The sequence below is a fragment of the Calypte anna genome, chromosome 9, assembly GCF_003957555.1.
Source record: "Calypte anna isolate BGI_N300 chromosome 9, bCalAnn1_v1.p, whole genome shotgun sequence".
Classification (NCBI taxonomy): Eukaryota; Metazoa; Chordata; class Aves; order Apodiformes; family Trochilidae; genus Calypte; species Calypte anna.
In genome coordinates, this window is record NC_044255.1 from 14,886,097 (window position 1) to 14,913,308 (window position 27,212).

General features: G+C 42.3%; 1 protein-coding gene across 7 annotated transcripts in view; it reads right to left on the minus strand.

Annotated features, from left to right (window-relative positions):
* Positions 1-206: 206 nt before the first annotated feature.
* LPP (LIM domain containing preferred translocation partner in lipoma) overlaps positions 207-27,212 on the minus strand; it is a 320,606-nt gene continuing 293,600 nt past the window's right edge. For 5 of the 7 annotated variants that reach the window (XM_030456340.1, XM_030456336.1, XM_030456338.1 and 2 more), the window contains 3 exons: positions 5,126-5,304; positions 2,268-2,388; positions 216-471 (listed from right to left, as the gene is read on the minus strand). In XM_030456340.1, coding sequence (XP_030312200.1) covers positions 343-471; positions 2,268-2,388; positions 5,126-5,304 — 429 coding nt within the window. In that variant the 3' untranslated portion in view covers positions 216-342. Of the gene's footprint in view, positions 472-2,267; positions 2,389-5,125; positions 5,305-27,212 lie in introns of all 7 variants that reach the window. The other 2 variants (XM_030456342.1, XM_030456339.1) reach the window with 2 other exon arrangements.

A 27,212-nucleotide genomic window follows, 5' to 3' on the forward strand; every position in this document is an offset into this window, starting at 1 on the left:
GATGCAGAGACAGCAGGTGGTCTGACTCACTCCCTGCCCTCATGAAAAGTCATGTCTAAATCAGGTGCCTGTCAGTCTGAACATGGCTTCTCAAACTGTACTCTTGTTCCAAGGCCTTCCAGTTTTACCATTTGCTTTTTTTATAAAAACCAACCAACCAACCAACCAACAAAACCACCAACAACAAAAAAACCCAACCAAAACAAAACAACCAACCAACCAAAAAGAAAAAAAAAAAAGGAAAAAAAAAAAGAGAGATTCAGACCCTAGACTGGAAAGAAATCACGCAAAGCTTGTGCAATATCCCCCAATGGGCATCCTGGGGAGGATCACAGTTGATACTCAGAGATCAGTGCTGGCCTTGGCAGTCAGAGCCTGGATCCGAGCAGAGTTGCAGGTCTTGCAAAGGATGTGCCCATCCAGAGGGTAACAGCCCTGGTTGTCCCCTTCAGACAGGAGGCCACCACAGTCCTAAGAAATAAGCAAACAGAAAGAGCAAAGTAAATGAGAAAGAATAAAACTAACCTAGAAATCTGTTAGTCAAATAAACTCTCCCTCACTCTCCACCTTGTAACAGGATCTAGCCTGAGTCATTATAAAGCACAAAGCTGAAGTACGTGATGTCTTTTATGATTAAACAATTTCTTGTGAGGAGACAATGCTGAAGAGAAGATGGATTCCCAAGCTCTTTGCTGAATTTAATCCAATTGAAAATAAAAGGAGATCATTCCCTTCACATTTCTGAGGACGGAATGGTCTTTAGCATTGAAGAAAACATCAAACTCTGGCAAGTACTTATTAATGCAAAAAAGGATAAAAAAAGCAGCAGCATTGGAAGGAAGTTTAGTACGAATATCTGACTACAGGTAATCTCCTCTGGAAGCATTAATGCCACAAAGCTGAAGCATCCATTCCAGGGATGACAGCCAAGCAAAGGCCTGTCCTCTGCTTACATGAATTGTCACCTATGTTTGTATTGCAATTAGCCGATAAAGGCTGTGGCTGAAAGGAGGATGTCAGTGAGACAGGCACACGGAAAACCCCAACGCAAGACCCAATACTTGCTCCAGAGACCTCAGCCTCTAAGTATGTAAGGCTAAGTATGGCTGCTGGGAAAGCTGGGAATCATCCCTCCCCATGTCATCAGGCAATCACTTGGCCAAAGATTCCTGATGGAGCTGCAGTGAGGGCATTACAGCTTGCTCAGAGGCCATGCCTTGTCATCATAAATCCTGCACAGATTGTACATACATCTGGCATGCAAGTGGTGGGAAGAGAAATACCACTGTTGTTCCTTTTGAGATAGTTGAGGCACACAGAGATCAAGGCCAAATGAGTGCCTCTGCTATGTTCTTGATCGTGTCTACATCTGACATTCATGAGTGTGAAGCTTAGGTATCTCAGCAGCCAGTATGGGAACATGCTGTATAACAAAACAGGCTTTACAAAATTTACTGCTCCACCATCTTTAAAAAAAATGGGCCTAAGTGATGGGCTGATTTATATTCTGGAAGCCAAGGTCAGGCTGAGAAGTGAAACAGATGGCTCAGGCCTCAGCCTAGACCTTTAAGCTGTAGTCCATCCTTCTTTCTGTATAAAGTTATTAAAACCCTCAACTGCGATAAGAAATACGTTTGGTCTCATTTTCCTACCCTGCCATCTGGCTGATGTATTATCCAGCAAGTAACACTTGCAGTGAAGAATTCTTGAAGGTTCCTTAACACAGCTGTTCCCACATATTAACTGCTTTAAGGTGATTTTTCTTCTCTGTCTTCAGATTCTTACCACCAAAATTATATGAAGTGCATAATGAAACTGAACGGGAAAGTAGCACAAAAAGCATTGCACAAAGCAAGAATGATCATGTTTATGTGTCCATTAAAATTCTTCAATCCAGAGCCATATGTTGAGTTTCCTGTACTATCTTGTTCAAATTCTAACATGCATTAGCTTCATTTTAAGGATATAAACTTGAGCAACATTTCTTTCCAAGCTATAATTTATGATGTTCTCAAATATTAAGCCCTAATTACCCGAATCACATTCTCTTGCTCTCCTAATGAACCTGTTACAAGCAAGGGACCTGGTTTTCTTCTTATTTGTGTTGATGCAGATGAGAAAAAATTCTTTGCGTGCTCAAGTAAAAGAAGTAATCTGATTGCAGAACCAATGTTACTATAGGGTATGCCTTCCAGGTGTATACATCAGGTAGTGATTAAATTAAGTCAACCTTTGTTTTCTGTCCTTCATGTGATGAGAACACCAACCTCACACCGGTAGCACTGGACATGAAAATCACGATCCAAGGCAACAATGCGTACAGTCTCCTCTTGTCCTGGGGCTGGCATGATGGGCTCCTTACACACCGAACATCTTGGTGCAAATTTCCTGAAGAAAGAAAATAGAGTCCCAGTCATCCTCAAACTGTGAAATTTTTAATTACCTGCACCAGCAAGCCAGAAATGTGTGCATTTGTACAAACACATGTACATCCATGTCATGGTTTACTGCTTTGCACAACTGCCTCCTTGGAAAGAAGAAAGGAAGGAGCACTTTAGTCTTACAATGCAATTGTAAGGATATTAAAGAACATTTTGCAGACTATTCAGATAGAACTTCAAGGCTATCTGACAAGCATCAATGTGTTTTCTGCTTGACTTAATTAACAACTAAAGTGTCTGTTAAATGACGGTGGTGACACCTATGTAGTTTCACAACCCTCGGGCTCAGTCCCCAGCCTAACTCTAAGAAAGTCCAGGCAAATTCTAAGGTTAGAAAGAGGACCAGAATCTGCTCCAAAGGCATCTCTTGAAAAAATAAAATAAATAAAAAACCCCTCAAAATTTGTAGATTGAAACAAATAGGTTAAGTCTTAATAGAAATGGTAAAATATTTGCCTTATACTACACTAATTTGTTGAGGCTTATCTCACCCATTATAAACTTTTGAGCCAATGCAGATGGGGATGCTTGAGAACATTTAGCCTCTGATAAATCATTATTTGCTTGTTTGGTTCAAAACCTGGAGGTACCAATTCCCTGGCTGGAAAAGCTGCTCACTTAAAAAAGAAACTTCCACCTACAGAATCTGCTGCCATGTAATGACAGTTGGGGTCACAGGCTACAGAGTGACAGAGGGCAATGCTTATGGAAAACATCAGAACACAAGGAGATCAAAGACCCTTCACTTCTGAAATGCCTAGGAAAGATGGAAGTCTGCCATCCAGCCTGTGACATGAACCACCTTAGAATTAACTAGCTTAGGAAAAAAAAAATCTATATTAGGAATAAAGAAAAATATTAATTTCACTGGCAGCAGATGAAAGATGTCTGTGTAGCTGCGATCTAACGAAAAAATGAATTAAACAGTGGCTATAACAAGTGCTTTGAAAAATAACTGAAATGGATCATGATATGACCAGATCTGTAATTGCAGTTAATTATATGCTGCTTCACGCAGGCGTTTCCTTGTGCCATTTAACTCAAATGTGGTGCATAAAAATACTTCAACATTTCTCTGTCCAGGCCACTGCGGGTAATTCATTATGAGCCAAATATTAACTCCCAGGAGCCAGAGATGACTCCTGTGTCTTTCAGGGCATGCGGATGTGCTGCTGTAGTGCCCAAGCTTATGGGGGCAGCTACGCAGCAGTGTGAGCACCAGGTATGGTTTTGTCATCAAGAGGGTGTACGAGATGTAGATCACTTAAACTCCATACCAGAAGAATGTGTCATCCCTGATCACCTGCAGGGGGGATGGACTTGATGACCTTCCAAGGTCCCTTCCAACTCAAGCTATTTTATACTTCCATAAAAGCTGGGCTGTCCAAAGTGCTGCTAAATATGCGGTCGACCAAAGACAGTGTAAGCATCACATCAGGTCTTGTTCTACTCCCACCATTTTCCCCTCAATCCTTCTTCACTCAACACTTTTAGATCGACAGCCTCCCACTACCCACTCTCAGAGCCCTGAAGTCCAGATCCAGTCACTGCCAAGAGACTTTAGTATGGGACATCAGCTCTTGCTCCCAACCTTTTTCCTGAAGGCATGTGAGCCCTTGGCCTCTGCGGCTTGGGGACGGCACAGTCTTCAAATAACGAGTGTGAGGGAAACCTTTCAGGAGGCCAAGTAGTGCGTAAACCTTCTGCTGGACCTGTGCTCAGGACCAAATTTTACCTTACACACAACTGCTGGCACAGAAAAGCAAGGCAATACAGCAGCTGCCAATGAACCCAGTCTGAGCTACAGGGGAATATCCTTATTTTCCCCCTTTAAACATGCCAGTTGATTGTGGCTGCTTCAGTTTCTGTCAAATCAAGCTGCTTCTTTGAGCTTTCAGGCCCACACACTCATGTCATGAGGCTCTAATTAAATCTACCCCCTTAGAAATTAAGAGATAAATGGTTGAGATGTAAACTCACATTTGTCAGTATTGATTTCCTCTTTTAATTGAGGGGTGTAATGTGTCTGTCTTTTCCATGCAGGTGAAACATTTGTGCTCTGATTATATCTACCTGTCTTCCCTAGATTAGTTATGATGATGGGGGTGGTAGTATGGCAGTGACAGAAACTACTTGCAACTACACCTATCAACGAACTTTAAATAGCAATTTCACTATGAATTATTACCAGGGCTGTATTTTTAGCAGCTTTAAAAAGCTAATTAGCAACTAGAAACACCAGGAGCTGTGAGCATCCTGTGGCCACCTAGATCCCTCTGCCAGTAAGTAAACAGCTGCAGAGTGCATCAGCACAGGACCTCTCTTAATTGCTTGGTGGAAGAAGGGGGGAGATGCCAAAGTAGAAGTGCAGGTACAGACAGTGAGAACTGTGCACGTGCTCAGTGCAAGGGAAGGAAGGGGGGAATGCAGAGCATTTAAAAAAGAGGACATAAAGGTTATTCATAAATACAGATCTAAGCAAAACCAAGATTAAGCAGCACCAGCCCCTGACCAATTAATCTTGTACATCTGCTTGGAGCAAAGCTCTGCCTACTAGTCAAGAGCCCTGGAAAGAAGTGGCAGAGGTTCAGACCTTTCTGGACACTCAGAATTAAAAAGGAGGATTTTTACAGACAAGAGAGAAAGACAATTAGCAAAGCCACTGACAGCAGCTTGAGCCATACTTATGGAAATCCTCGATGCAGTGGATGTTCCCACCAGCATCCACGGTGAAGGGGATCCCATCCAGGCTGCGATGGCACATCACACAGGTGAAGCAGTGGGGATGATAGGCCTTCCCAGTGGCTCGGAGAATCCTTTCCATGATGGGCTTTGTGCAAACGCTGCACTGCTCCAGAGTGTTCTGCCAACAAACACACACAAGAGATGTGAGCACCACCTCAGTAGGACATTTACAAAACTGTCAGATGGGCCAGAGGCTGCTGCTTTTGAAGCTTTTTCTTTTAATTTGTTCTAGATAAGGACAACACAGTCAACGAAGAGTATGGTAACAGCACAGGGCTGGGTCAAGTCTTAAGTACAGTGTGAGAACACAAACCTGATGCTTCTCAGCAGCTCTGACAAATGATCAGATAATGCCCATCAGATGAGTGTATCTGAGATTGCAGCTTTTATAGCCAAAAGCACAGGAAGGAGTTAGGGAGCCTGCCTCCTATTTTTTTTTTTTTGTCTCTGCACTGCCCAGCTTGAACTACCTTTTGCAGCTGAGTTGATTAGAGACAACCTCCACAATGTACAGTGCAAGCTGTAGCTCAAACTCCTGGGGCTACAGAGAGACCCCCTAACTGCTCTGCTTGTACAGCTTCCATAAAGGATCTTTATCTGCAGTATAAGAAAATTCTAATCCTCCCACCACAGAGACTGGTGTTGGGACTGGTGATAGAACAACACGGTGTTTGCAATGAAAGCACCAGAAGGATGGATGTTCAGCATGAGTTAAACTGTTCATTTATCTCTTGCCCGCGATGTTTGAGATAATGACTGTGAAATGCTGTGAAATGTCAGCTTTAAGGCCACAATTCTTGCTGCACTGGTCTTATATGCTGGCCTGCTCCTGAAGCAAAAAAAGAAACCCCACCACCTATCAAGTGGGGTCCATTAGAAACATCAACACAATTTCGCTTCAGATATCTGTCTGTGAGTTACACAACAGACACCTTCTGACACCAAGTTTGCAACTTACCCTTTCAAACCAAGTGCCTTAAAGACACATGCCCTGAATGGAGGATGCAAGCCACACAGTCAGATGGAAACAATAAATCTGTGGCGATGATTTGGGTCATTTCACTGGACTTGGGGAAAGTGAACTCAACTTGCTACTCTTGCTTGATGCATTTGGAGTTATCAAATAATATTATCAACCAATGTCTGCATCTTGGATGAGTTAGCAAGTCTTTGATTATAGTTCTCATTAAGATAGACAGAAACAAAGAAGGGGAAAAAAAGAAAGGAAAAGAATCTAATAGGACAGTAATATAAAAAGCTGCTGGAAGGCAGATCATGTTGACAAACACAGGAAGGCTAAAGTTCTTCTGTTTCCTCTTGCAACAAAATTCCCAGGGAAAGTAGTGCTTTGACTGACCACATTGTTATTGCTTCTTTGAGCCAATATTCTCAGGGGCAAGATCCAGGCCTTACATGTGCAGCCAAAATGTATTGTCAGGAGATGAATCACCCAGGAGCTCAGAGAGGTTACTTCTACACTCATATTTGCTATTGGACATTTTCTCTGGGCTGCAAATCACTGGTAAGACAGAAACATAGAAATGTCCAGGTTCATATGAGAAGATGAAAATAATAGTTTTTTGAAATGTCAGTAGGAAAAGTCCTGAATTTCCTAACACATTTTATAAAGAAAGCTCAGCCAGAGCAGCATTGGTTTCAGACTGGATTTTGCTTTATGTCTTGTAATAACAGGCAGGAAAGAATTATTGCTGGCCTTTCTGTCTGGTTGCTGTCACCATCATCATTGTAACAGTAGCTGTTATGCCAGAAAAAGCAAGGTCAATAATTTTCTCCTCGGAGAAATAACCTGGACAGTTTACCATTTTTTTGCTTTGCATAAGCAGATCACATCATTTCAGTCTGCATCCATACTGTTCCATGCATTGCCAAGGAAGGAGAGCAGCATACCTGCAGATACTGATGGAAGATTGTGCCACATGTAAGGCATTTGCTATGCCACCTTCTGAATAGCTGCAGGTATGGAGCATTTGCCTCGTCAAGTCACCGCTTGCTTCATTTCCCAACAGTTGCCAGCAACAGAGGCCAAGGTATGAGAACGGGGCAAACAAACCACAACAGTTCCTTAGGATAAGCTGCCAGCCTCTAGCAACTTCTGGCTTAGGGACTGCCTGAGCCAGAGCTCGGCTTTTCCGTACAGCTCTCAAATGGATGTTTCTCCCATTAATTTTCATGACTGCTTTTGGAATTCTGATAAAAACTGAGGACCCACAACATGGCTGGGAGTTTCACATCTCCCCTACACAATGGGGACTGACCGGCCAAACAGTGTCCCCCACTCTGCTATCAGAGTCTGTGTAGCTGTGGTTCAGAGAGCAGCGCTGAGCACTGTCTGCCTGGTGCTGGGAAAAGAGCAGAAACCTGGAGCTGCAATCCACCCTGCAAAGGGATTTAACACCAAACAGCCTGGCCTAGAAATGCTCTCACTATGGATCTGATGCAACTCCTACGCACTTGATTCAGACACACAGAGTTTAAGACCACAAGGGATTGTCAGAATCATTTTGTCTGTTGCCTCACATTAATGCGGTGGTGGGAGTTTTGCAGTGACCAGGACAGCAGGTAACCACGCTTCTGGATTATGCCTTCAGAAAACACACATCATCCATCTGCTCCCCAGCCTCAGCTCTGTCACATTGATAGAACTAAGCAAGACAAGCATTTTAAATAAACCAACTCCTGACTAAACCTTCTCTAAAACCTGAAAATCAGACCTGAGAAATTTATTCTCTTCGTCCTTCCAAGTCTGCATTGGTGAGGAAAAAACAAGTAATTATTTTCAGACTCAGCTCACTCCCTGTCTGGGAGTATATTTGCTTAAGCCTCTTTCCTTGCTAGAACCCTGGCTCAGACCCTTCTCTTCAAGGTGTTACCAGGAGATGCCAGAGGGAAAGCTTCCTTGATTCACACCCATTTGACATCAGGTTGCTGTAAGGCAGGATATGGCCTATGGTGCTAACAGGGTTTTCTTTGATTGTCTAATCAGGTTATCCCCACATGCCTAAGTGCTGCCCCAGCAGCTAATAACCTGCACAAAGGTATTTCTGCACATTATGGGAATAGTATCCCTGTAGATTTATAAGTTTGGCTTCTTGATTTCTCTCTCTTTCACAGTTTAGCTAAACTCTCCTAGCACCTCCTGGAGCTTTCAGACCTTCCGAAAGCCAAATAAGATGAAGGAAAAAAAAACCTAACAGCTCTGTTTTTCTTTTCTCCCAAGCTGCCATTGCCAGCTGTCTCTGGAATCAACAGGTAGAGCTGAGTACATCTGATGAGCTACACAGAGGGCCAAAGAAAGGCACAGAGAAGAAAGAAAAGAACCAGCTAGGAGACATCAGACCTCAGGGGTTGTGGCAAAATTCATGCCATAACAATATGGACCACAAACCCAGCATGAGCTGAGAGGAAAGTTTACCAATCTTTTTCCATATTTTTGGCCAAGAGGTAGAGAGTGTCTCCTCCTGCTTTGGAGGCACCTGTGTCTCTAAATCTAACTAATTAATTTTTTTGTGTTTGAAAAGGATGGGGGAAAAAACATCCATTTCTAAATGGAAGGTTGGCTCAACATTAAAGGCTGAGTTTGAATCTGCATATCTTGAGGGCAAAACTGTTTATGTATGGCAAAAAAAAATCTCAACTGGAGAGAATAATGCATCCTCATATACCAGTGAGAAGAATAAACACAAGCAAACATACAGTCAATTACAAAGAACTGGAATGACAAGCACATAAAGCATCAGCTTGCAAGTGAAAACTCAGAGACTTAAGCATGTACAGCAAAATCAGCAGCGAAGTGGAAACAAGCTGCTTGCAAACAAGTATCTGACAGTTGTTTGAGGGCCTCCCTGTGCCAATGCTTCGCCCTTCAGAAACCACAAAAAACCAAAGGGAGTTGCTTTGCAAATATCAGGTTTAAATATGGGACACAAAGTGAAAATCTATACTGATCGAAAAGACTTCTGGGGTGCATAAGAGGGCAAATTTATTGGGAAGTGTCTGAACCCCCTCCTGAAACCTTCACCTCCCAGACTGAAAGAAACAGCTTCAAGGAGAGAGCTGCACAGACAGCCCGGGTATTGCAGCTCATCCTGCTTCCCTAGTGCTGTAGATTACAACCCCTCATAACCAAACTGTGGGCAACAGCAGTGCAGCACAAATACCCTCCCACAATGACCCAGCAATGAATGCAGAAGCAAAGCCACACAGCGATTAGTCATTGCTTCTTATGTATTGGCAATTCACCCAGAGATTTAATGGACAAAAGTAATCTGTCCTGCACTCTGAACAAGCAGACTGAGGAGAGCTCACACACAGGGACATGAGCATGGTAGAGCTTATTTTACTGTGAGAGGGGAGGGAAGTTTCTAGAATGAATTCCACTGGCAGCTCACAGGGACATGAACTCTCTTTCTGTGAGAACCACAGAAGAAACAGTTTTTGGAGTGACTGCACAGAGGAGATGGTATGAGCTGCGGGAATCAAAAGTCCCCCTCGTGCTAAAAACAGGCATATGGTCAACTACTGTAGTTGAACTGTAACTCAGTAAAGTGTTGTAAGTGAATTGCTTTAAATCTTGTGACTCCATCCTTCATTTCCTCAGACTGTGAGGAGAGCAGAGCAGGAGACATTTTCCCCATTGTGGGATAATTCTTAAGGCTTGAAAATGTTTCCATACTTAAGTGAAGACAGAACACTTTAATCTCAGAAAGTCTGGTGAATTTATAAACCCCAAATTAGATCAGGTCAATTGAAACACTGCACTTCAAAATAATTTCAAGTGGCTTCATTTTGGTTTTGGATCTGCAAATATGTAGCTGGATTATATATTAAATATAAAGCAGAAACTGGTGGAGAGGTTAAGTGTCAAGATGTAATTTCAACACTTTAAAACCCTTTTTTGGCATTATTTGTAGAAAAGGAAAACATAAGACCAGATTTTTCCCCACAAAATCCCCAGACATCCCCAATTGCTATCTCTACAGACAGGTAAATCTTGGCAAGCACAACATTTAATTCAATAAGGGCCAGCATGAAATTCCTTCGTCCATATTTGAGGAGAGAATTGGGACTTCTGTGAGCTAATCTTTCTCACTTAGCTTGACCAGCTGGACACATTAGTATTAGCAGCAGGTGACACTCCCCTTCCTGATGATCTCTGAGGGGCAATCTCAGCAAGGGAGAGCCCTAGGGAAGCATCTTTGGCTGATTCTCTGATCTTCAGGCCACACTGCCTTAGCTGAATCAGTGTGCTGGGGCAAGAGATGTGACCCCTGACAGCTCAAAATATCCTGGTAAAGTGCTCTAATTCAGACACAATGGTAAGAGGTGAGGGTGCTCTTTAGCTGATACAGTGTGTTTTGCTGGGAGAGGGGAGGGAAGACACTGAAATAAATTACATTGGCAACCCAACATTACCAGCATGATGTGCGTCTGAGCTGGACATACAGCTGCACAGTGTAGACTCAGGCCCTGGAAGTTGCTGTATAGAACAGCTTTCAAATAATTCTTCCATTCAGTTCAATTTTTAGTGGCTTTCCCAGCACAGTAGCAATACCATGGCTGGCATGCTTCCCCACTGCTGGAATCTGCTTTTCTTGTCAGGAAAACCAAATTCAACTTTGTATTGCTGGATTCAGAGCAGCTGGAGGTGAATTTGGCAGAGTCCTCTCAGCATAGAGGGTGAAGCAGTCCCTTCCCCATGTCCCGTAACAATCAGAGAAAGATTAGATAAATTTTCTGGCTTATGTTAGGAGTAAAGATGACAATGACATGCAATTGAGTCCACAAATGTGCTATAACATAAAGGCCATGATGAAAACAAAACAGAGCTTGAGAAATGCTTCACAAATTATATGCAGATGTCAAAATACGCTCTACTGTGAAAGGAGGAAGGAGCTCCATTTGCTCCTTCTTAACACAGCTGTCTTACCAAGAAAAAACTAAGGGATGGCTTTGCCATCATTTCAGAATACTGAGGGCTGGAGAAGAAGGTTGCTGGATCTGGCAAACTCATCAGATGGCCATTCTACCTAGAGAAAGGTATATGCTTTTAATGGTGAACATAATCAATGTTTGGAACAGGATATCTCTGTTGCTCAGTGCCAGTTCATGTCGAGACCCCTGTCCATCTCTACTGCAAACTAGTTGAGAGTGCTGAAGGAATGTCAGAGTTAAATGCTCTGCTCTGCCTTAGGCTCAGTGTCCAACCACAATCACACTGACTCCTTCCAGCTAAAAATCCACAAGAAGCCTGATGCTGGAAATTACTTAACTACTTTCTGGCACTCAAAGCTCCTATCTTCTGTGCATTCCTTGCTCTGACAACACAGGGATCTTTGTAACTTTAAAAGAGCAGCACTTAGAATGTAACAAATGAAGGATTAGTTCTCTAAACTGGTAGGCTGGAAGATAAAATGGCTGGATTTTACATCTGGCTTTTCGACCAAGTAGCTTCCAGAGGCAAAGCACTCCCATACTCCATGCCTCAATTTGCTTGTAAATAAAACATCTGTAAAAGCTGCACATTCCAGTGAGAAACTGGATGCTGTTATGTTTGATAAATTCTTGTGAGGTAGTTTGTGTGCCCAAAAGGTTACTTGATGGAAACAACATATTTTTTAACACCAAAAGCTCAAATAAAACCCAACCTTTAAGGACTACACATACCTCAAAAGTCAGTAAGATCTGGTTTGGGGAGTACTTGAATGTGGCTACAACAATTTTCAAAGGTAAAGTATTTCACAACAGGGGGAATGATTCTAACATTCAGTTGACTTTAAAAAAGCATGGAGGATAAAAAAAAGTCTACACTTACGAATTTTTTTGAACAAGAATGATTATAGTAGCATTCAACAAACCACACAGTAAGCCAAGCCACTCAAAGTATCCTGAACACCTCCTATGAAAAAAGGACTTTGTTATACATCTGGGTAATCAGCTCCTGTTCCTTCAGTAACTGTTACTCTAGTCAAGATGCACTTCCAGCCCTCCTCACCTCTCGTCTACTGCCACCAGAGAGGAGGAGCTGTACATTCCCAGCAAAACTGGGACACTGCATCATCTATGTTGGGCAGCACAGCTCACACTTGCTGTTAGGACCACTGAACCCCACCCTAACCAAACAGTTGGTCCCACTACATCAGGACTGCATCTGGTCCAGAAAACATCCAGCCACTAAGCTGGATGTGCTCAATAGATGAGCATCTGTAAAGCACAGCAACAGAGCACAGGAGACAAGCCTGCCTTGGCAGAGAGGGATGATCTGATAAGACTGTTTGCAGCTCCAATTTCTTCAGTCCAAGAAGATGCTGAGCTCATGGCCAGACCTTTGGACCTTGTTTCAAACCAGTGCATAATATAACACCTGGCACAAGATGCTAATTTTCAAAGATTTCTAATTTGAAGGAAATCCCTTAAAATCCCTCTCAGAATGCCAGAGGTAAACAGTTTGTTCAAGGCTTCTGCAGCTCAGGCAAACTGGCACAGAGCTACTGCTGAAATCCCTGAACCCTGTTTCACAAAGGCAGCCATGCCTAGGAAGGTTAGGATTGCTTCATACCACCGTGGTCGCTTCCTAGATAGAAATCATCCACTGGATTTGCAGATAGATGAGTTCAAGAATTTGTTAGGACTCTTTTTCCACTGGAGGGAATCTTGCTAGTTTTAAAAACTATGATACTCCTAGCTTTACTCCTAAGAGACAGGAAGAATACATAGCAGGTTTTGATAGCCTGAGCTACCTATTATTAACCCCTTAAAGGCCAGGTGAGACCTACAAACTATAAACATAACTCAGGATTTAGGGATATAAAGCAAAGCTGTTGCCTGCACCCAAGTGCTTCCAGTCTTTCCACTATAGATGTTGTGCTGCTTGCCTTACACGTTCTCACCATCTCTCCCCTCAACACATGATGTGCCTGACCTTGTGTGACACCCTGGGAGTTTTGCCTAAATACGGGCCAAAGGATCTGCCCTGTTGTGATTGCTTTCTGCTCACGCAGCAGAATTATCTGCAGCTGAGAGATGTGGCAAACAGAGAACAGATACACTCTGCTCCTTGTTTAGATACAATTGTGGACAACAGGGAGATTTCAAGCTTAATTAGCAACGCTGAAGAAACTGTTAGAGGGGCATTTCAACCTCTTGCAGTTTAAACTGATTAAACTTGGTGAAAGCAACAACAAAAAAAAGATTATGTAGCAAATTGTCAGGCTAAAATTCAAGTCAAACTGCACCGCATCAAAGGAAATAAGTGTATATCACCAAGAAGTGGGCTTTTTTTCTTTTCTTTTGGTAGAGAATTTAATTTCATAGCCTTTCATAAACCTAATGCTCCAATCCAAGCTTGCCACTCTGGCAAAGAGCTTAACCAAAATAGCACTGGAACTCACAGCTGGCAGACCGATGAGACTATAAATTGGTCAAATCTGGGCAGAATGAAAGAAAAAAAAATAATCCAAAATTCCATTCAATCTTCCTGTTTTAGAATTTTGATGTAACTGACCATTGACATGGAAATGTTATCTTGACCTTAACTGTTAAAGCTGACTTGCAGAGGAAAAAATGACTGACTCTGTGACATTTGGGTGGTTATTTATAGTTTCGCTCACCCTTCTCTTTCTTGGTATTTTTGCATTAGAAATGAATTCTTGCCTGCCATGCTTTTCCTGAAGGACTGTCTGAGCAATGCAAGAATTTGTGACATAAAAAACATTCAGAAAATGGAATCTTTTTGATTAACATGGAAATCAAATTTTAGTTGGAAACTGCCTACAAACTAGCATACAGCAAAGATGAGCTTTTTTGGGTTATAGATTGAACTCCATGAGCCTTTTAATGACAAACTGTTTCAAGATGGCACTTTATGCCTCCTGTGTTCTCCAAGAAAGATTTCCTAGAGAAACCAAGAGAAAAGACAGAGGTAGTACTTGAGAGTCTGGATACTTCTAAAGTCTATACCAGAAAAAGGCAGAATCCTTTCCCTTCACCCCTTGAAAATAAAAACCCCACCTCATTGCTCCGAGCCACAAGGGAAAGGCACACAACCCATTTTCCCCAGTTATTTCAAGTTGCAGGATCCCTAAATTTATTTTTTCAATAGCTTGGGTTAAATCTTTCAGTTGATTATTATTTCATCAGCTCCATCTTACCATCTAAATTGCTCAAGCAAAGAGAATGCAAAGCTTCTCCGCAATCTCTCATACAAGTCACAAAAGAAAGTCATGTTTTCTAGTGGCATAGGCAGAGCACTGGAATATGAGAATATCTGTTGGCTTTCCTTGGGTTCACAAGTTTACTTTTTGAGAGTTTTCATTATTTTCCACCTCTGTGCCTCACATTACATGTGGAGTAGGTTTAGTAAGCAATTCAGAAGCCTGTGATTCTAGAAGTCATATCTCCATTACATACAAGAAAGTCAGCACCTAGAACTACCAAGAAATAAACACCTCTCCAAAAGAATTAAAACCAAAAAACAAACAAGAAATTAATGAGATTTTGCATGGAATTTCGAGCTTTTACTAAAACACCTCTTAAATGCAAGATAATTTTTCAGTATATATGTGCAAGTTGTGAAATACAGGTCATGGCAACAGTTGAGCACAAAAATAGCTGCTTTTAATAGATAATGTAATTCAGTATAAAACTTGGAAAAAAACCCCCAAACTCTCACAGCACTTGGATGCTGCTGATACCTAAACTGACAGTAAGAATACAATTCTCCCAAATCTCTGATGTGTTTTTTAAGGAGTTGCCAAGTGCATTTAGGATTCTGATGTGTGGCGAGAGTGTTGAAACCTTCAGGGCAATGTGAGATTTATCTTTGCCTGGAATATAAAGGCTGAAAACTTCATGGGTGCCATAAGGTCCTTCCAAAGGGAGAGGAATCAGTGTTTTCCTGTATCCTGAAGAAACCCTTCTGAGTGAAATGCATATTTTAGACTTTGAAGAACACCGGGCAGTGACCACAGGCAACCAGCACTGGCCACTGTCAAGAATAACAGAAAGTAAAATTTAGTGAGTCAATCTAAGGCAAGAACTGTGTTTCTATACTCTTTCCCCCCTATACCAAGAACAGGAATGTAATTTTTGGGGGGGCCAAGATTGCTTCAGAGTTTTGAACTTACTCCCTGGAGCAACATCCACTTTTCTATCTAGAGTCAGACTCTAATTGGAAATAAATGCAGGCTGCTGAGTAAGTCCAGGGCCAAATATATCACCTAACAGGTACTGGGATTATTTTTAGATGCAATGACACTCCTGTTCTTTTCATTCAGATGACCTGGATGCTTATTTGAGCCACCTGCTGAGATAGAAGGGACAAAGAAGGAAGGGATACAAAAAGGGAAAAATTAAGAATCAAGACAAGGAGTGGCACAGATAGAACTTCTCAAGGAATTTAAGTGGTATGTGAGAAAAATGAAAATCCATCTGCTTTCTAGCTGAAGACTGATGTTCCCTCATGAGAACCCTTCTTTCCTCTATGGGATTATTTCAGACACAGAAAGACAGAGATAGAGAAGAGGATTTACGTCAGCCCCTCTGAAACTCCAACCCACTTCCAAGGGTACTTCTAGAATTCAGCTCTATGTACAGCTGGGAGAAAAAGGATATGTTATTTATTCTAACCATAAAAGCTGATACATGCACTGGAACAATGTGTGAAGAATAAGTCAGAAGCTTTGGGCTAATCTCCTGTTTAAGAAACTGTGGTGGAACTGTTGAGCAGAAAATTCCTTGCAACACAATTGCCCACTTAGTTGATTTAGCCTCTTGGTATTGTTCTCTTGCTCTCAAACTAGAAAAATTAAGAATCTTTGTGGGAAAAAAAAAGGTTTTCTCATTTTGGACAGACAATATGGAGACTTGCTTATGGATATCCTGGATGGCAAAAACATTACACTGTAAATAAAAATGTCTTGGCCTCAGAGTTGCGATCAAGAGCAGATGGACATGTCTGCGTAGGTGGTGATTCTCTGGTGTCAGCAGGGTTAATTGAGGATGTTCAGAGCATGAAACCTTCATTCTGAAGTATTTTTTTCCTCTTTCATCACCACAAGAAATTTTTGATTAATTTGGAATATGAAGGACACTGGTTTGAGCTGTCAGGAAGGTTTATGTCAGAGCAGAGCGGACCAAAAATCAAGCTGACAGTTGGCATTTCTTTACCAGGTCTTCCACATCACTTGAGGAGGCTGCCTTGGATGTTATTTAAAGTTGAAAAGCACAGGCACTGAACACTGTGCTAGTCAACTGTGAGTCCCTAATATGTACTAACCAGATTACTCCTGAGTTTGTGAAAGCAACACCAAAGGCTTGCAGCCAAATGTTACGTTTAAAGAAATTACAGTTGAGAAAAAAACAGCAAAACCCAAAGGTGAATGGAGCTTTTGAAAAGAAGCAGCGATTCATTTGGGCACACACAGGAGTGACACAAACTCCATGGTGTTTTTAGAGTGCTTAAGAATCAACAAGCAAAGCAGAGCAGCAGTGGACAACAACTTGTCCAACATAACGGTTTTTCTAGTGACATAGTTACATAAGAAATGTGCATTTATATAAAACACATTGAATGTAGAATAGGTATCATATAATGTGTCCATTCTCCAGTCAATAGCATCCTCTCACTATGGACTGTCAGGCTGACATCAGAGGGATTATGAAATATAGGGGAAAAATAACACTATTCCATTATAATTATCTTCTGTAAGTGTTCCATTCTGTTATGGAGATTTTCGTTCTGTAACGGTGGCAAAGACCATGCTTTGGTGCATCACACAGTATTTTAGAAGGACTGAGATCACCTGCACCAATGGTTGTTTCTCACTAATGTAACTGCTGAATTGCTCATCTCCATCCTTACACAAGTTGCTTCCAACTTTCCTTTCTGAAAAACAGAAGTTGCCATTTCCCCAGCAATAAAATCTGACTGCCCGCAGTAACCTGACCCTCACCCTTTGCCATACAGCTCACACAAAGTAAAACTAGTATGGCCTACATCTTTCCAAAGCTACTGATTTAACGGATCTACTAGGAACAACAGAAGGAAGAACCACTATTCATCAAGGCCAAACTATGGACCAGATCCAGGTGCAAAGGGACAAGACAGTCTGATAATAACATGTGGCTCTTGTACTTGATTGATCCAGCTACTACAAGAAATATAGACAAGTCTTGGTGGTCTCCTTTGAAGGAAACATCTCTTTGCTGGCACCCTACCACCCCACTGCACAAGGAGGTCCCTCCCCCCACACACTGCCACAGCTGCTTCCAAAGAGACAAGAGAGAAGGACAGAGGGACAGGGAGTGGCAATAAAGGTTTGGGAGCATGGCAGTGATCTAGGACTTTCTGAGTCATCCTCTTTTTCCGGGTTTGCTGCTGGGGCGGCATAGCCCAACTCTATCATACCTGTAAGCTCCTCTATGGAAAAGTTAGCGTTGGCTCCTTCACATGCAGAGTGAGTCCAGCAAGTAACCTCCTGCCAGTTCTGCAAGGGCAGCTAAGGAGTCTTGCTGGAAATCTGGCCCCAGAGAGAAACAGCAGTGGAAAGCAGCCATTTCAGAAGCACATTATTAAGTCATCAGACCAGTAGCTACAGGATCCCCATGGAAAAGTTGATCCAGGCACTTTGTATAATTACTTGAGCCCTCTCAGAGTCATTTATTCCCCTTTGTGGTTGGCAGGGAAAGTCAATATCTTCTGGAGCTGCAAAGTCATAAGGCTTTTTAAGAAGCCAGGTTTGTAGGTGAGGACACTGCTCTCTGCAAAATCTCTGCTTGAGTACACTGTTAAGCAGCAACCCAGGCTTTTTGCAAAGGTGATGCAGCAAGCTCAGGTTTAAGCTTTCCATTTGCTTTACCTACATATGTTTTAACACTCACATTTTTAGAAGAAAAGGCATAAAAATAGCTTAATTGTGCATATTGCCTACAGTACTGCTGGACTCCACCTGTGGGAAGGAACTGGAGTTTAAATTTTACTGAAATTGCACATGTTTCCAGGAGGTTGCTAATTATCCTTCATGTTTTATACTGTATTTCTGGCTCCAGGGTTTTTCTGTACTTTTCTGAAAGAAACCCAACACAAAAATATTTGAGCTGAGATCTGGAATGCATGACTGAAAACCAGGCACTCACTCCAGGGTTCATCTGACTCTACATATCCTACCAGGCTTTGGAAAGTGGTTTGAGATCTGCTGGTATAATATTGCCTGGATACCAAAAAAACCTTTCCAGCTTAATTCTACTGCTTTCATACACTTTAAATTTCACTGTTTGCTTGGCATCCCTAGGACTACAGCTAGGTGTAGAATTCATCTTTTCAGGGTCTGATATGTGAATTATCTTGCTTTGGATACAATCCCCTTTTAACCACAAGTTGCTCACAGTCACACACTGTGAATTGTCCTTAGGGATGGGGTGTTCTAAATTTTAGGGTGGTTAATTCAAACAGCCTTGTCTTAAAGACACTCTGCTTGCAGCTCAGTTGGGCTATGTTCAGCATCTTGGAAAAACAAAAACAAAGCAGCCCATAGTTTCTTATGGGGAAGACAAACTACCAGATGGCTAGCAAAGAGGCCAGTTTTTAAAAACACCAACTTTTACATCTTCTGACCTAAATGGCTGACCACTTCAAGCACCACCCCTAAGTGCTTCTCTTTTGTTCCTTGAACAAAGGCAGACAAATTTCCAGTGGCCATAAATCATCATTCTTCAGTGATATCAGCTGTAGTTGACTGACATCTGGACCTGCCATAGCAGTGGTCTAACAGGAGGAATGTGTTAGGTAGTGCCATGTATGGGACACAGGCACCATGCCAGCATATGATGTGCATGCTTCCCATTCTTCCCACCATGCCTGGGCTCTCTGCTCCCTTTTGGGAATGTAATAAAAAGAAAAATTAAAGCACCACTGCTTCTACCCAAGATTTGCTGTTTGTCAGGTCCTCGGCACTCCCACAGCATTGTTTCTGTGCAGAATCCCTGGTAACTGATCCAATTACAATTTTTAGTGCTTTACAGGTTAAACTAAATCAGGACTTCTGTGACAGGGTCCAGGCCAAGTCTGAGGATATCAAAAGATGAAGAATTACCACTTAACCAGTTCCATTCCAGTAGTAACCAGTTATACTGTTAAACTGTTTGTCTCATTTCTACTGTGAGGGTTTGGCTACTTCCACCATTGTTCTGCCTTTCACTACTATAAGTTTCTTTAATAGCCCTTATACATAACATCATGCCACTTCTGAAAAGCTAAAGTGTCTGAACTCACTATAAAGTATTTTTTCTCCTACCTTTGGCTCTTTTCTCTGCCTTCTTCAGTCTTTCAGTGTCAAGCCTATTTCTACAATAAGGAAAGAACTCAAAATCACCAGGTAGAGATGATTCTAGAGCTGGAAGCATGGGTAGAGTTTGGAGACTGACTGTCCTCCAAAAGACAAAACTGCAGTATAAAAGGAAGTGCATTCCCAGTGCCAGACCTTTCACAATCAGAAACAGTAGAGAGAGATGTGAAAGATCCCAGGGGAGCAAAGTGGGAAGCCTCTGCCACAGCCCATACAGAGTGAGAGGAATCTCTGAAACTAATCTAAGTGTAAGGTAGTTTTATGCATCTGTAACTCCATTCCTGTAAGCTGCCACTTTACAAACCTTTTAATTATTCAGTGTCTTTTGGATGTTATGCTTGTTTGCTGTAACCTTAACTCAGTTTGAATTAATGATTATGATATAACATTAAGGTACTTAAAGTGGAGTACCAGGAGCCTCTGTTGATAATGCACTGCTTAGGATGCATTTTCCTTAAGCTGCTCTGGCTTGCCTAGGAGGCAGCAACACACAGAAGAGAAATCCATCTAGGAGAAGCTTCCAGAACCCCAGGAACATGGCTATGCAGTCAGCTAAGCCCACTGAAGTCACTCCATGCAAGTGTCAATAAACACATGATCAACATCAACCCATTTTTCAGAGAGGTAAAACTGAGATGCAGTGAGTGCTCAAGCTGAGCAAAAAAAAAAAAAAAAAGGCCATAAGGCAGCGCAAGAATACAGAGTAGGAGCAAGGGCTGCAAGATATGGACCCAGGACTGAGCAAAAATAGCTTAGCTTTAGTTAATTTAACCAGACTTTCCATTTCCAGTGCTGCTTCAGAGCACTCTCAACAGTTTTGAGGCCAGCACACAGACCTGCTGGATAATGGATCTAGAAGCTGAGAGAAGCACCAAGGGGAAGGACTAGCAGGCACCTGAATGGATGCAATGATGCTCCGGGCACCAGCAGAAAAAAGACATTTTCCAGTTGGCTCCAGGAAGAGAACTTGGGGGAATGCAGACAGAAAATCTCAGGGTTAAATGCAGCTCTAGCAGCCTGGCCATGCCACCTCAAACAGATGATGTCACCAAGAGGTATTAGGGTAGCTCACCTAACAAATAGGCTAAAAGCAGCACTGCAGGTCCACTATGCCATTTGGAGACCTCCTCCCCATGAAGCACACCACAAGTTCCTTCTTTTGGCAGACTTGTGAAGGGCTGGTTACATTTCCTCTCCCTTTCCTACAAGCACTGTCTTTTAGCAGATACAGCTGGCATATCAGCTGCACGTGTACCTGAGCTTTGTAAATCCCATGTAGGAACATGCTAGCTCAGACATGTGAGATGAACTCAATGAGTAATGGAAGAGTGACATAAGTAGACTCCCTCTTCCAAATATTTGGCAAGGATTTCAGAGAGTAAGGAAGTCTCTAGCCTCTGTTTTCATATGCCAGAATATTTTCCAAAATGGCTGGTGCTTTAGATCATATTAACTTCTTAAAAAAACAAAACAAAACCATTTTTCACCAAAACCTACTACAAAAGAAGTATATTTACAGAAAGGGGAACTGCACCTTGCAGATATGCACAGCTGAAGATCTTTTATGTAAGACTCCCCCTGACTGTGTGGAGAGCTGTTAAGATGTCAGATCATGGTTTGTTGCTCTCAGGGAGGCTGCTGCAGCATGCAGTCAGAATAAGTTTACATCTTGGAGGAATTAATTTGTCTGAATAATGTCATCCTGGCTAAACAAAATGTTAGGGAAAATATTGCAGTGTTCTGGTGCACCTCCCTGAACTGATGCCTATGTATGGGGATGAACCAGCATGAAAAGGATCCTGCTGAGTCAAACTGGGGTATAGCAGTATTATTTTACAGACAAAATTTTATAGAAGAAAAGGGGAGGGAGGGAATAGCTAGGGAAACCTTGCAAAAATATCAGCTCTTTGACATGTTAAAGCAAACAGCATGGATGTGAAAATGCTGCCTGCTTACAGGAATGCATCAGAGCCAGGTCATCTGAAAATAGAGACCAAAAAAAAGGTTTTCCCTTTTAGTCCTGCAGGAAACCTAGGTCCCAGAAAGAAAGGTGGATCACCAATCCTCTCCCAGGTGTCGGACGTGTTGGCTGTGTTTCCACCAGACACCAGTGCCTTGCTGGCACCCCAGTGGTGATGCTTCTCATGTGGGAAGGATGTCCCAGGGAGCCTCTCTAGGCCTGCCCAGTTGCCTCAACAGCATGCAAGTGAACAAACATGTTTGTAGACTCAGCTCTTGGAGCCCTTGGGGAGCTGGTGCAGACAGCAGGAACTGAAAACACACACTGGCTTTCAACAGAGTCCCTGAGGTGCCTCCATTTTTCATCACCAGAAATTCACACAACCATTTATGGTTGCTGATTGTCCAATGCTCACTGGAGATGCAGGGCTGGTGGCAAGTCACAAATGGGATGTGCCCTTGTACATCTTGTTTGCAGAGCTGGATATGCAGTGTGCTCTTAGAGGATGCCTGCAGGGCTGGGGTCCTCCCTCTCCAGCAAACAGCTTGACCTTACATCAGTTCCTCTCCCTGTCTCTCTCTGTCCCAGCAAATATTTACCTGTGTGAAGCAGAAATGCTTACCCAGGAGAAAGCAAGAGATGCCTACAACAACCATCTGCACTCTGTAGTTCTGACGAGGAAGACTGGGGGTTACCTTCCAAATCAGTCCACTTCAAAATCAGCCCTAATTATCCTACATCTCATGTCAGTGATCTGAACAGTGGGACTGTACAAAGGGCCTGAGAGTGGGTAAAGAAGACCTTCTACCCTGATTATGTCACTAGAGGACAAACCCTGCTTAAGCACAGAAAAGCAGCAAAACTCAGGAAGGGGAGGAGGTGGTACTTTTCAGGCCAGAAAGAGATGCCACAGTAAGACACAAGGCTTGAGCCTCTTTGTAGTGCATCTGTTCAGGAATGTTGCCTTTGGTGGATCAAAATCCCTCCTCCTGGGAAGTGTCAGAGCCTGAGTGTGGTGGATTGAGCTAAAAGTTGTTGCTTTGCAATACTGAGTTGGAGACCGCTGCAGTAGCAGTGGAAAAACACTCCTCTATCCTCCAATGCCAAAATATCAAATGTTAGGCTACCCAGAGCTTACAAACACATGGTTCAAGGGGAAAATTCAAATAAATTTGAGTCATAGGAGTACAAAAAAAAAAAAAAAAAGTATCAAAAAACAAACAGAACATATCAGTCATGTTGCAACTTAGAAAGCCAAAATTTCCTCCCAAAGACAGCAGTGAAAACAGTTTCCCAGATTCCAGGGCACATCTCTGTCTGGAGCTAATATTGACATTTTTTTAAATCCAAGTTTCAAGCTCAGTAAAATTCATATCTGACAAGAACCCCTCCTGGAGAGCCAGACAACAATCACACCACTGCTCCTCAACCCACCTTTCCCCCCCAGGTAGCACTGTAGCCCATGCAGCCATGCCCCTCAAGCATCCCTGTGCTCATATGGTGCCCACTACACATGGAACAGGACCCTTTTCCACCCCCTTTTTGCAGTGGGCAGTATTAGCCCTGTGCTTTTCCTAGGAGAGAGCTGGATCAGGTTGGGAGTCTGTGGTGGGGAGATGTGGGTCAGGACTGCACCTATCTTCCCAATGAGCACTCTCATCCCTTCCCTGCCCCTCTCTGGCCCTGTGCATCCCAGAGCATTTTCTGTATGCTGACTGGAGCTGCAATGTGTCCTCTCCCTGCACAGCCTCTCTGTTCATGTCTCCCCTGCATCTCACAAGAAATGGCACTTTTGGGGTCATCGTACTCTCCAGTTGAGGAGGCTTCACAGCACAAGACACTTATCTCCAGACCCTGTTTCCTAACCAAACACATCTAAAACAGCCTGAGTGGATTCACCTCTGCTTTCTTTTCCTGGCTGTGTCAAAGAAAACGGTCAGAACTGCCTTTCTGGTGGAGTCAGTCCTGAATCAGAGTGAATTAGAGCATGACTAAACAACCAGGCCAACTGGGAGCTATAGGTAGAGGAAAACCTACTTTCTAGGTACTCAGTTGAAGCTTGCCTTAAATACACCAAGCAAAGGTGACACTTACACTGGGGTGATTGCAAGAGAGATACAGGTAGAGCTGGTTAAATAGTCTTTTCTGAGAGGTACCAGAAAGTCTCCAGCATCACTCCCACGAGTCATGCAGATCAGACCAAGCACATGGCTTATAGCTAAATGAAGTTTTCCCCAATCAATCCCACCACAGGCACCAGACCCATTTAACAGAAATCCAGTTGTCTCCAAATCAGACAAAAAATGTGCTTCCTGAAAGAAATAACAGTAAAAACCAAAACAACCCCCCCACAATTCCCTGTGTGTAAACATCAACAAAAACTAAGTTAATAAATTTTGCAAAAGTAAAACCAGAATAAATGAATGCTTTGCCTTCAACACATAAGGAACATATTATTACCACATTGTCTTCAGTGATTATTCAAGCAATGAATTTAAACATCCAGGGAGAAGAATGTTTGCTAAAATAGTGTTATGTAACAAAGGGAAAAAGATCAATTCTACCCTTGATCTTTTCATATTTTACTCCAAGTAAGAGTCACTAGATCTTATTCTCTGGTTGAAGCAGCAGCATGGCCAAGTTTTGACTCGGATTCCCTGGCAGTTTTTACAGTGGGCCAACCCTGTCCCCTGCAGCTGAGTTATTCCAGGCATACAGAGCATAACTGGCTTCTGAATTGGTCCTGCAAGACTGCACATTTCCAAAGACAGGTGGAATAAGCAGTGCACATTTTTCCATGTTTCCTGCTGATGAAGGTCAGAGATAATTTACTTCCATTGCCTCATAATTTGCATGGAGTCTGGAGCCTTACATCCACCAAGCAGGGCCAGCTCCATTCAGCAGTCAGTCAGAGCATACTTTAGCAACTGCTGATTCATGGAGTCAGTTTGCTACATGAATTCCTCTCCTGATAGCAGATGCAGAAGTTACTGAAGATCTGTTCTGTGGGTATCCTTATTTCCAGTTCATTTATATCAAGAGTGTACATAAAAGACAAGAGACCTGTCTGTTCTTACAGCTTCTAGTAGGTGTCTACCATTATCCTATCCTAGTGGGGAAAAAATAGATTAAAAAAATTCAGTCTTAGAAACTTTCAATAGCCTTTTTTAAGGAGTGACCCAATTCAACCTGTATTTTAGTGAAACCTCTCCCGCATACACAGAACAGAGGTTACAGTGACTCTGGAGAGCATTCTGAGAGGAGCTGAAGTTAGGGTTAGTAAAACAAAAAAAGCATTTAAAGCTTCAGAAATACCCCCAACTTCCCCTCCCAAATGGAAATTTCCACGCAAAACATCTGGTCCTGACACTTCTGAGAAGAAGCTTTTCAATATTAGAGAGAAAAGAAAAAATCTGTTCTAAGGGTTTTCTTCAAAGCTTTTAGATTCCATCCTTCAAAATACATGATTAAGATTTTCTAGTTTGGTGATAAGTGAAATAGAAACAGGAATTCCTAACAACTTCAGCTGAAATCACTGGAGAGGCAGATATGGGTTTTAGCTCTCATGAGGCTGTGTTGCCAGATCAGATCATGCATCATGGTTTAGATATCTGCAGTTCTCATCGGGCTAGGATTATGTATTTACCCTTTCCATAATCTCCAAGGAGGAGAATAATAATATGGATGATAGAATGGGCTGGACAAGTCTATGTCTTTTTTAGCTTGGAGTTAATAGGGAGGAGAGTTATTGAAATCAAGTGTTTAAGATTTATTCAGATATTCCCAAAGCCAGAATCCAGCCTATAACATTCTCCCTGCTTTCCCAAGGGCTTCCTCAAATGAAGGTTCAAAGGTATTAATGAAACTCTGTCACTGTATTAACCTGTACCGGTGAGATTTGCCCAATATGCACTAATTGTCACCCACTGAACACCTGCTACATCCCTTCTGTTATTTTTAATTAACAACAGTCAAAGTAAAATTACCAGCACAGCCCTTAGTGAGTCTGAGTTGAATCTATGTACCCTCAGTAACAGTAAGGTCTGCAGTAAGTGGAGAAGAATGCTTCTGCTAAGGCATAAATACCTCTGTACAGGATAGTGAGGTAGAAAGCCCCTAGCCATACCAGAAAGTTTTGGGAGGCACACGGTGCTCCTTCTTTAGCTAAAGTATCATTGCTTATTTTGTAATTAGAAAGCAAAGATAAAAGGAGAAGTGAATTTCCTGCTGTGATGGGGCATTTGCAATAAAGTCCCTATAACTATATTGTGTTCCAAGCAGTACCAATCTACACAGTGCTGTGTTATTATGTAGTGTCTTGGACTGCTTGAAGGTAATAAGCATTCACCAAAAATGGACTGCTATTAGCCACTGGCAAAAGCTGACTATAATAGTGCCAGCACTGGAATATGTTTTCCACCCATTTACAAGAGGAGTAAAATAACAAAAGGGAAAAAAAAATCACATTTGCCAGTGTTTGGAGCATAGTGTGCTCTACATACAATTATCGAGAGAATGACAGGAAATTGACCCATTTACTCAGAAAAGTTCCTATCGTGTTCTGCACTATTTCATTTCATGCCCATTTGAGAACAAGTCATTTCTCTTCAGGGCAGAAGATAAATTGTCAGCTCGTACACACATCTCTTTTCATTGCCAGGCACAAAAATATCACAAAGAAACATTTCCCTACCCTCTGCTTAATTTTCTTCTTCTTCATCTTCTCTAATAAATAGTGCTAACTATAAAAGTCAATGGACTGTAAATAAACTCAATTCTATTCCTACCTTACCTTATGATTGATTTTTGGACATAATGTATTCCACCCACAAGGTCTCTTGTCTGATTCAACTGTTCTTCTCTGTACCAGAGAAAAATCAGATAACAGCCCTGGTGAAATAGCTTTATGTAAAAATAGAAACATTTGGCAAGTACAGTTTTCTTAATGGCACATTGTAAGACATGCTACACCACGTTATGGCCCAGCAGACAGGCTTTGAGGCAGCATAGAGAGTGTGTGTCCTGTGGCAGGAGTCTTCTATGCAGGACCTCTCCTCTGCCTTCAGGCAGAGCTGCTGCCAGCATTGCCACTACAGAAAAAGCAGCATGAAGTGATATTAGGGTAATGGGAGGTATGCATCTTCCCAGCTCTTTCCATGAACAACCTTTGACCTAACCACTTCTCACCCTCTGAATGGGCATGACAGAGAGGGAAAAAGCAGAAATCTGATCACAATAAAAGACAGAAAATTCACACAAAAACAAGGACTAGAGGCCTGAAGACATTAAGGTCCAGGAGGAGAGGCAGCACATGCTGCTAAGAAGAAAAATGGATACTGTAGAAATATCTTTATCTACATCTTGAGCTCAGGTACCTAGAGAACCAAGCTTGCTGTCCCTGCTGCCTTCGAGCAACAGTGCTCAACCTCAGTTAATATCAAGGACATCAATGAACACAGAATTAAACAGCATTCCTGGTGGAGGTGCCAGCAGTCCTGGTTTGCAAGCAGAATGCAGGTGTCTACCATGCTGTATGGCTGGAGAGCTGCTAATGTGAGGATGGGCCTCGGGCATAGAAGGGCCAATATGGCAGCAATTGTGTACTCCCCAGCTCCAGCTATATCCTTTGAACAACCTTCCAGTCCTCAGCTGTTTTTTTTCCAATTTCCTGAGGTTAAAGTTAGAGTAGCCCAAGAAACCTTGAGC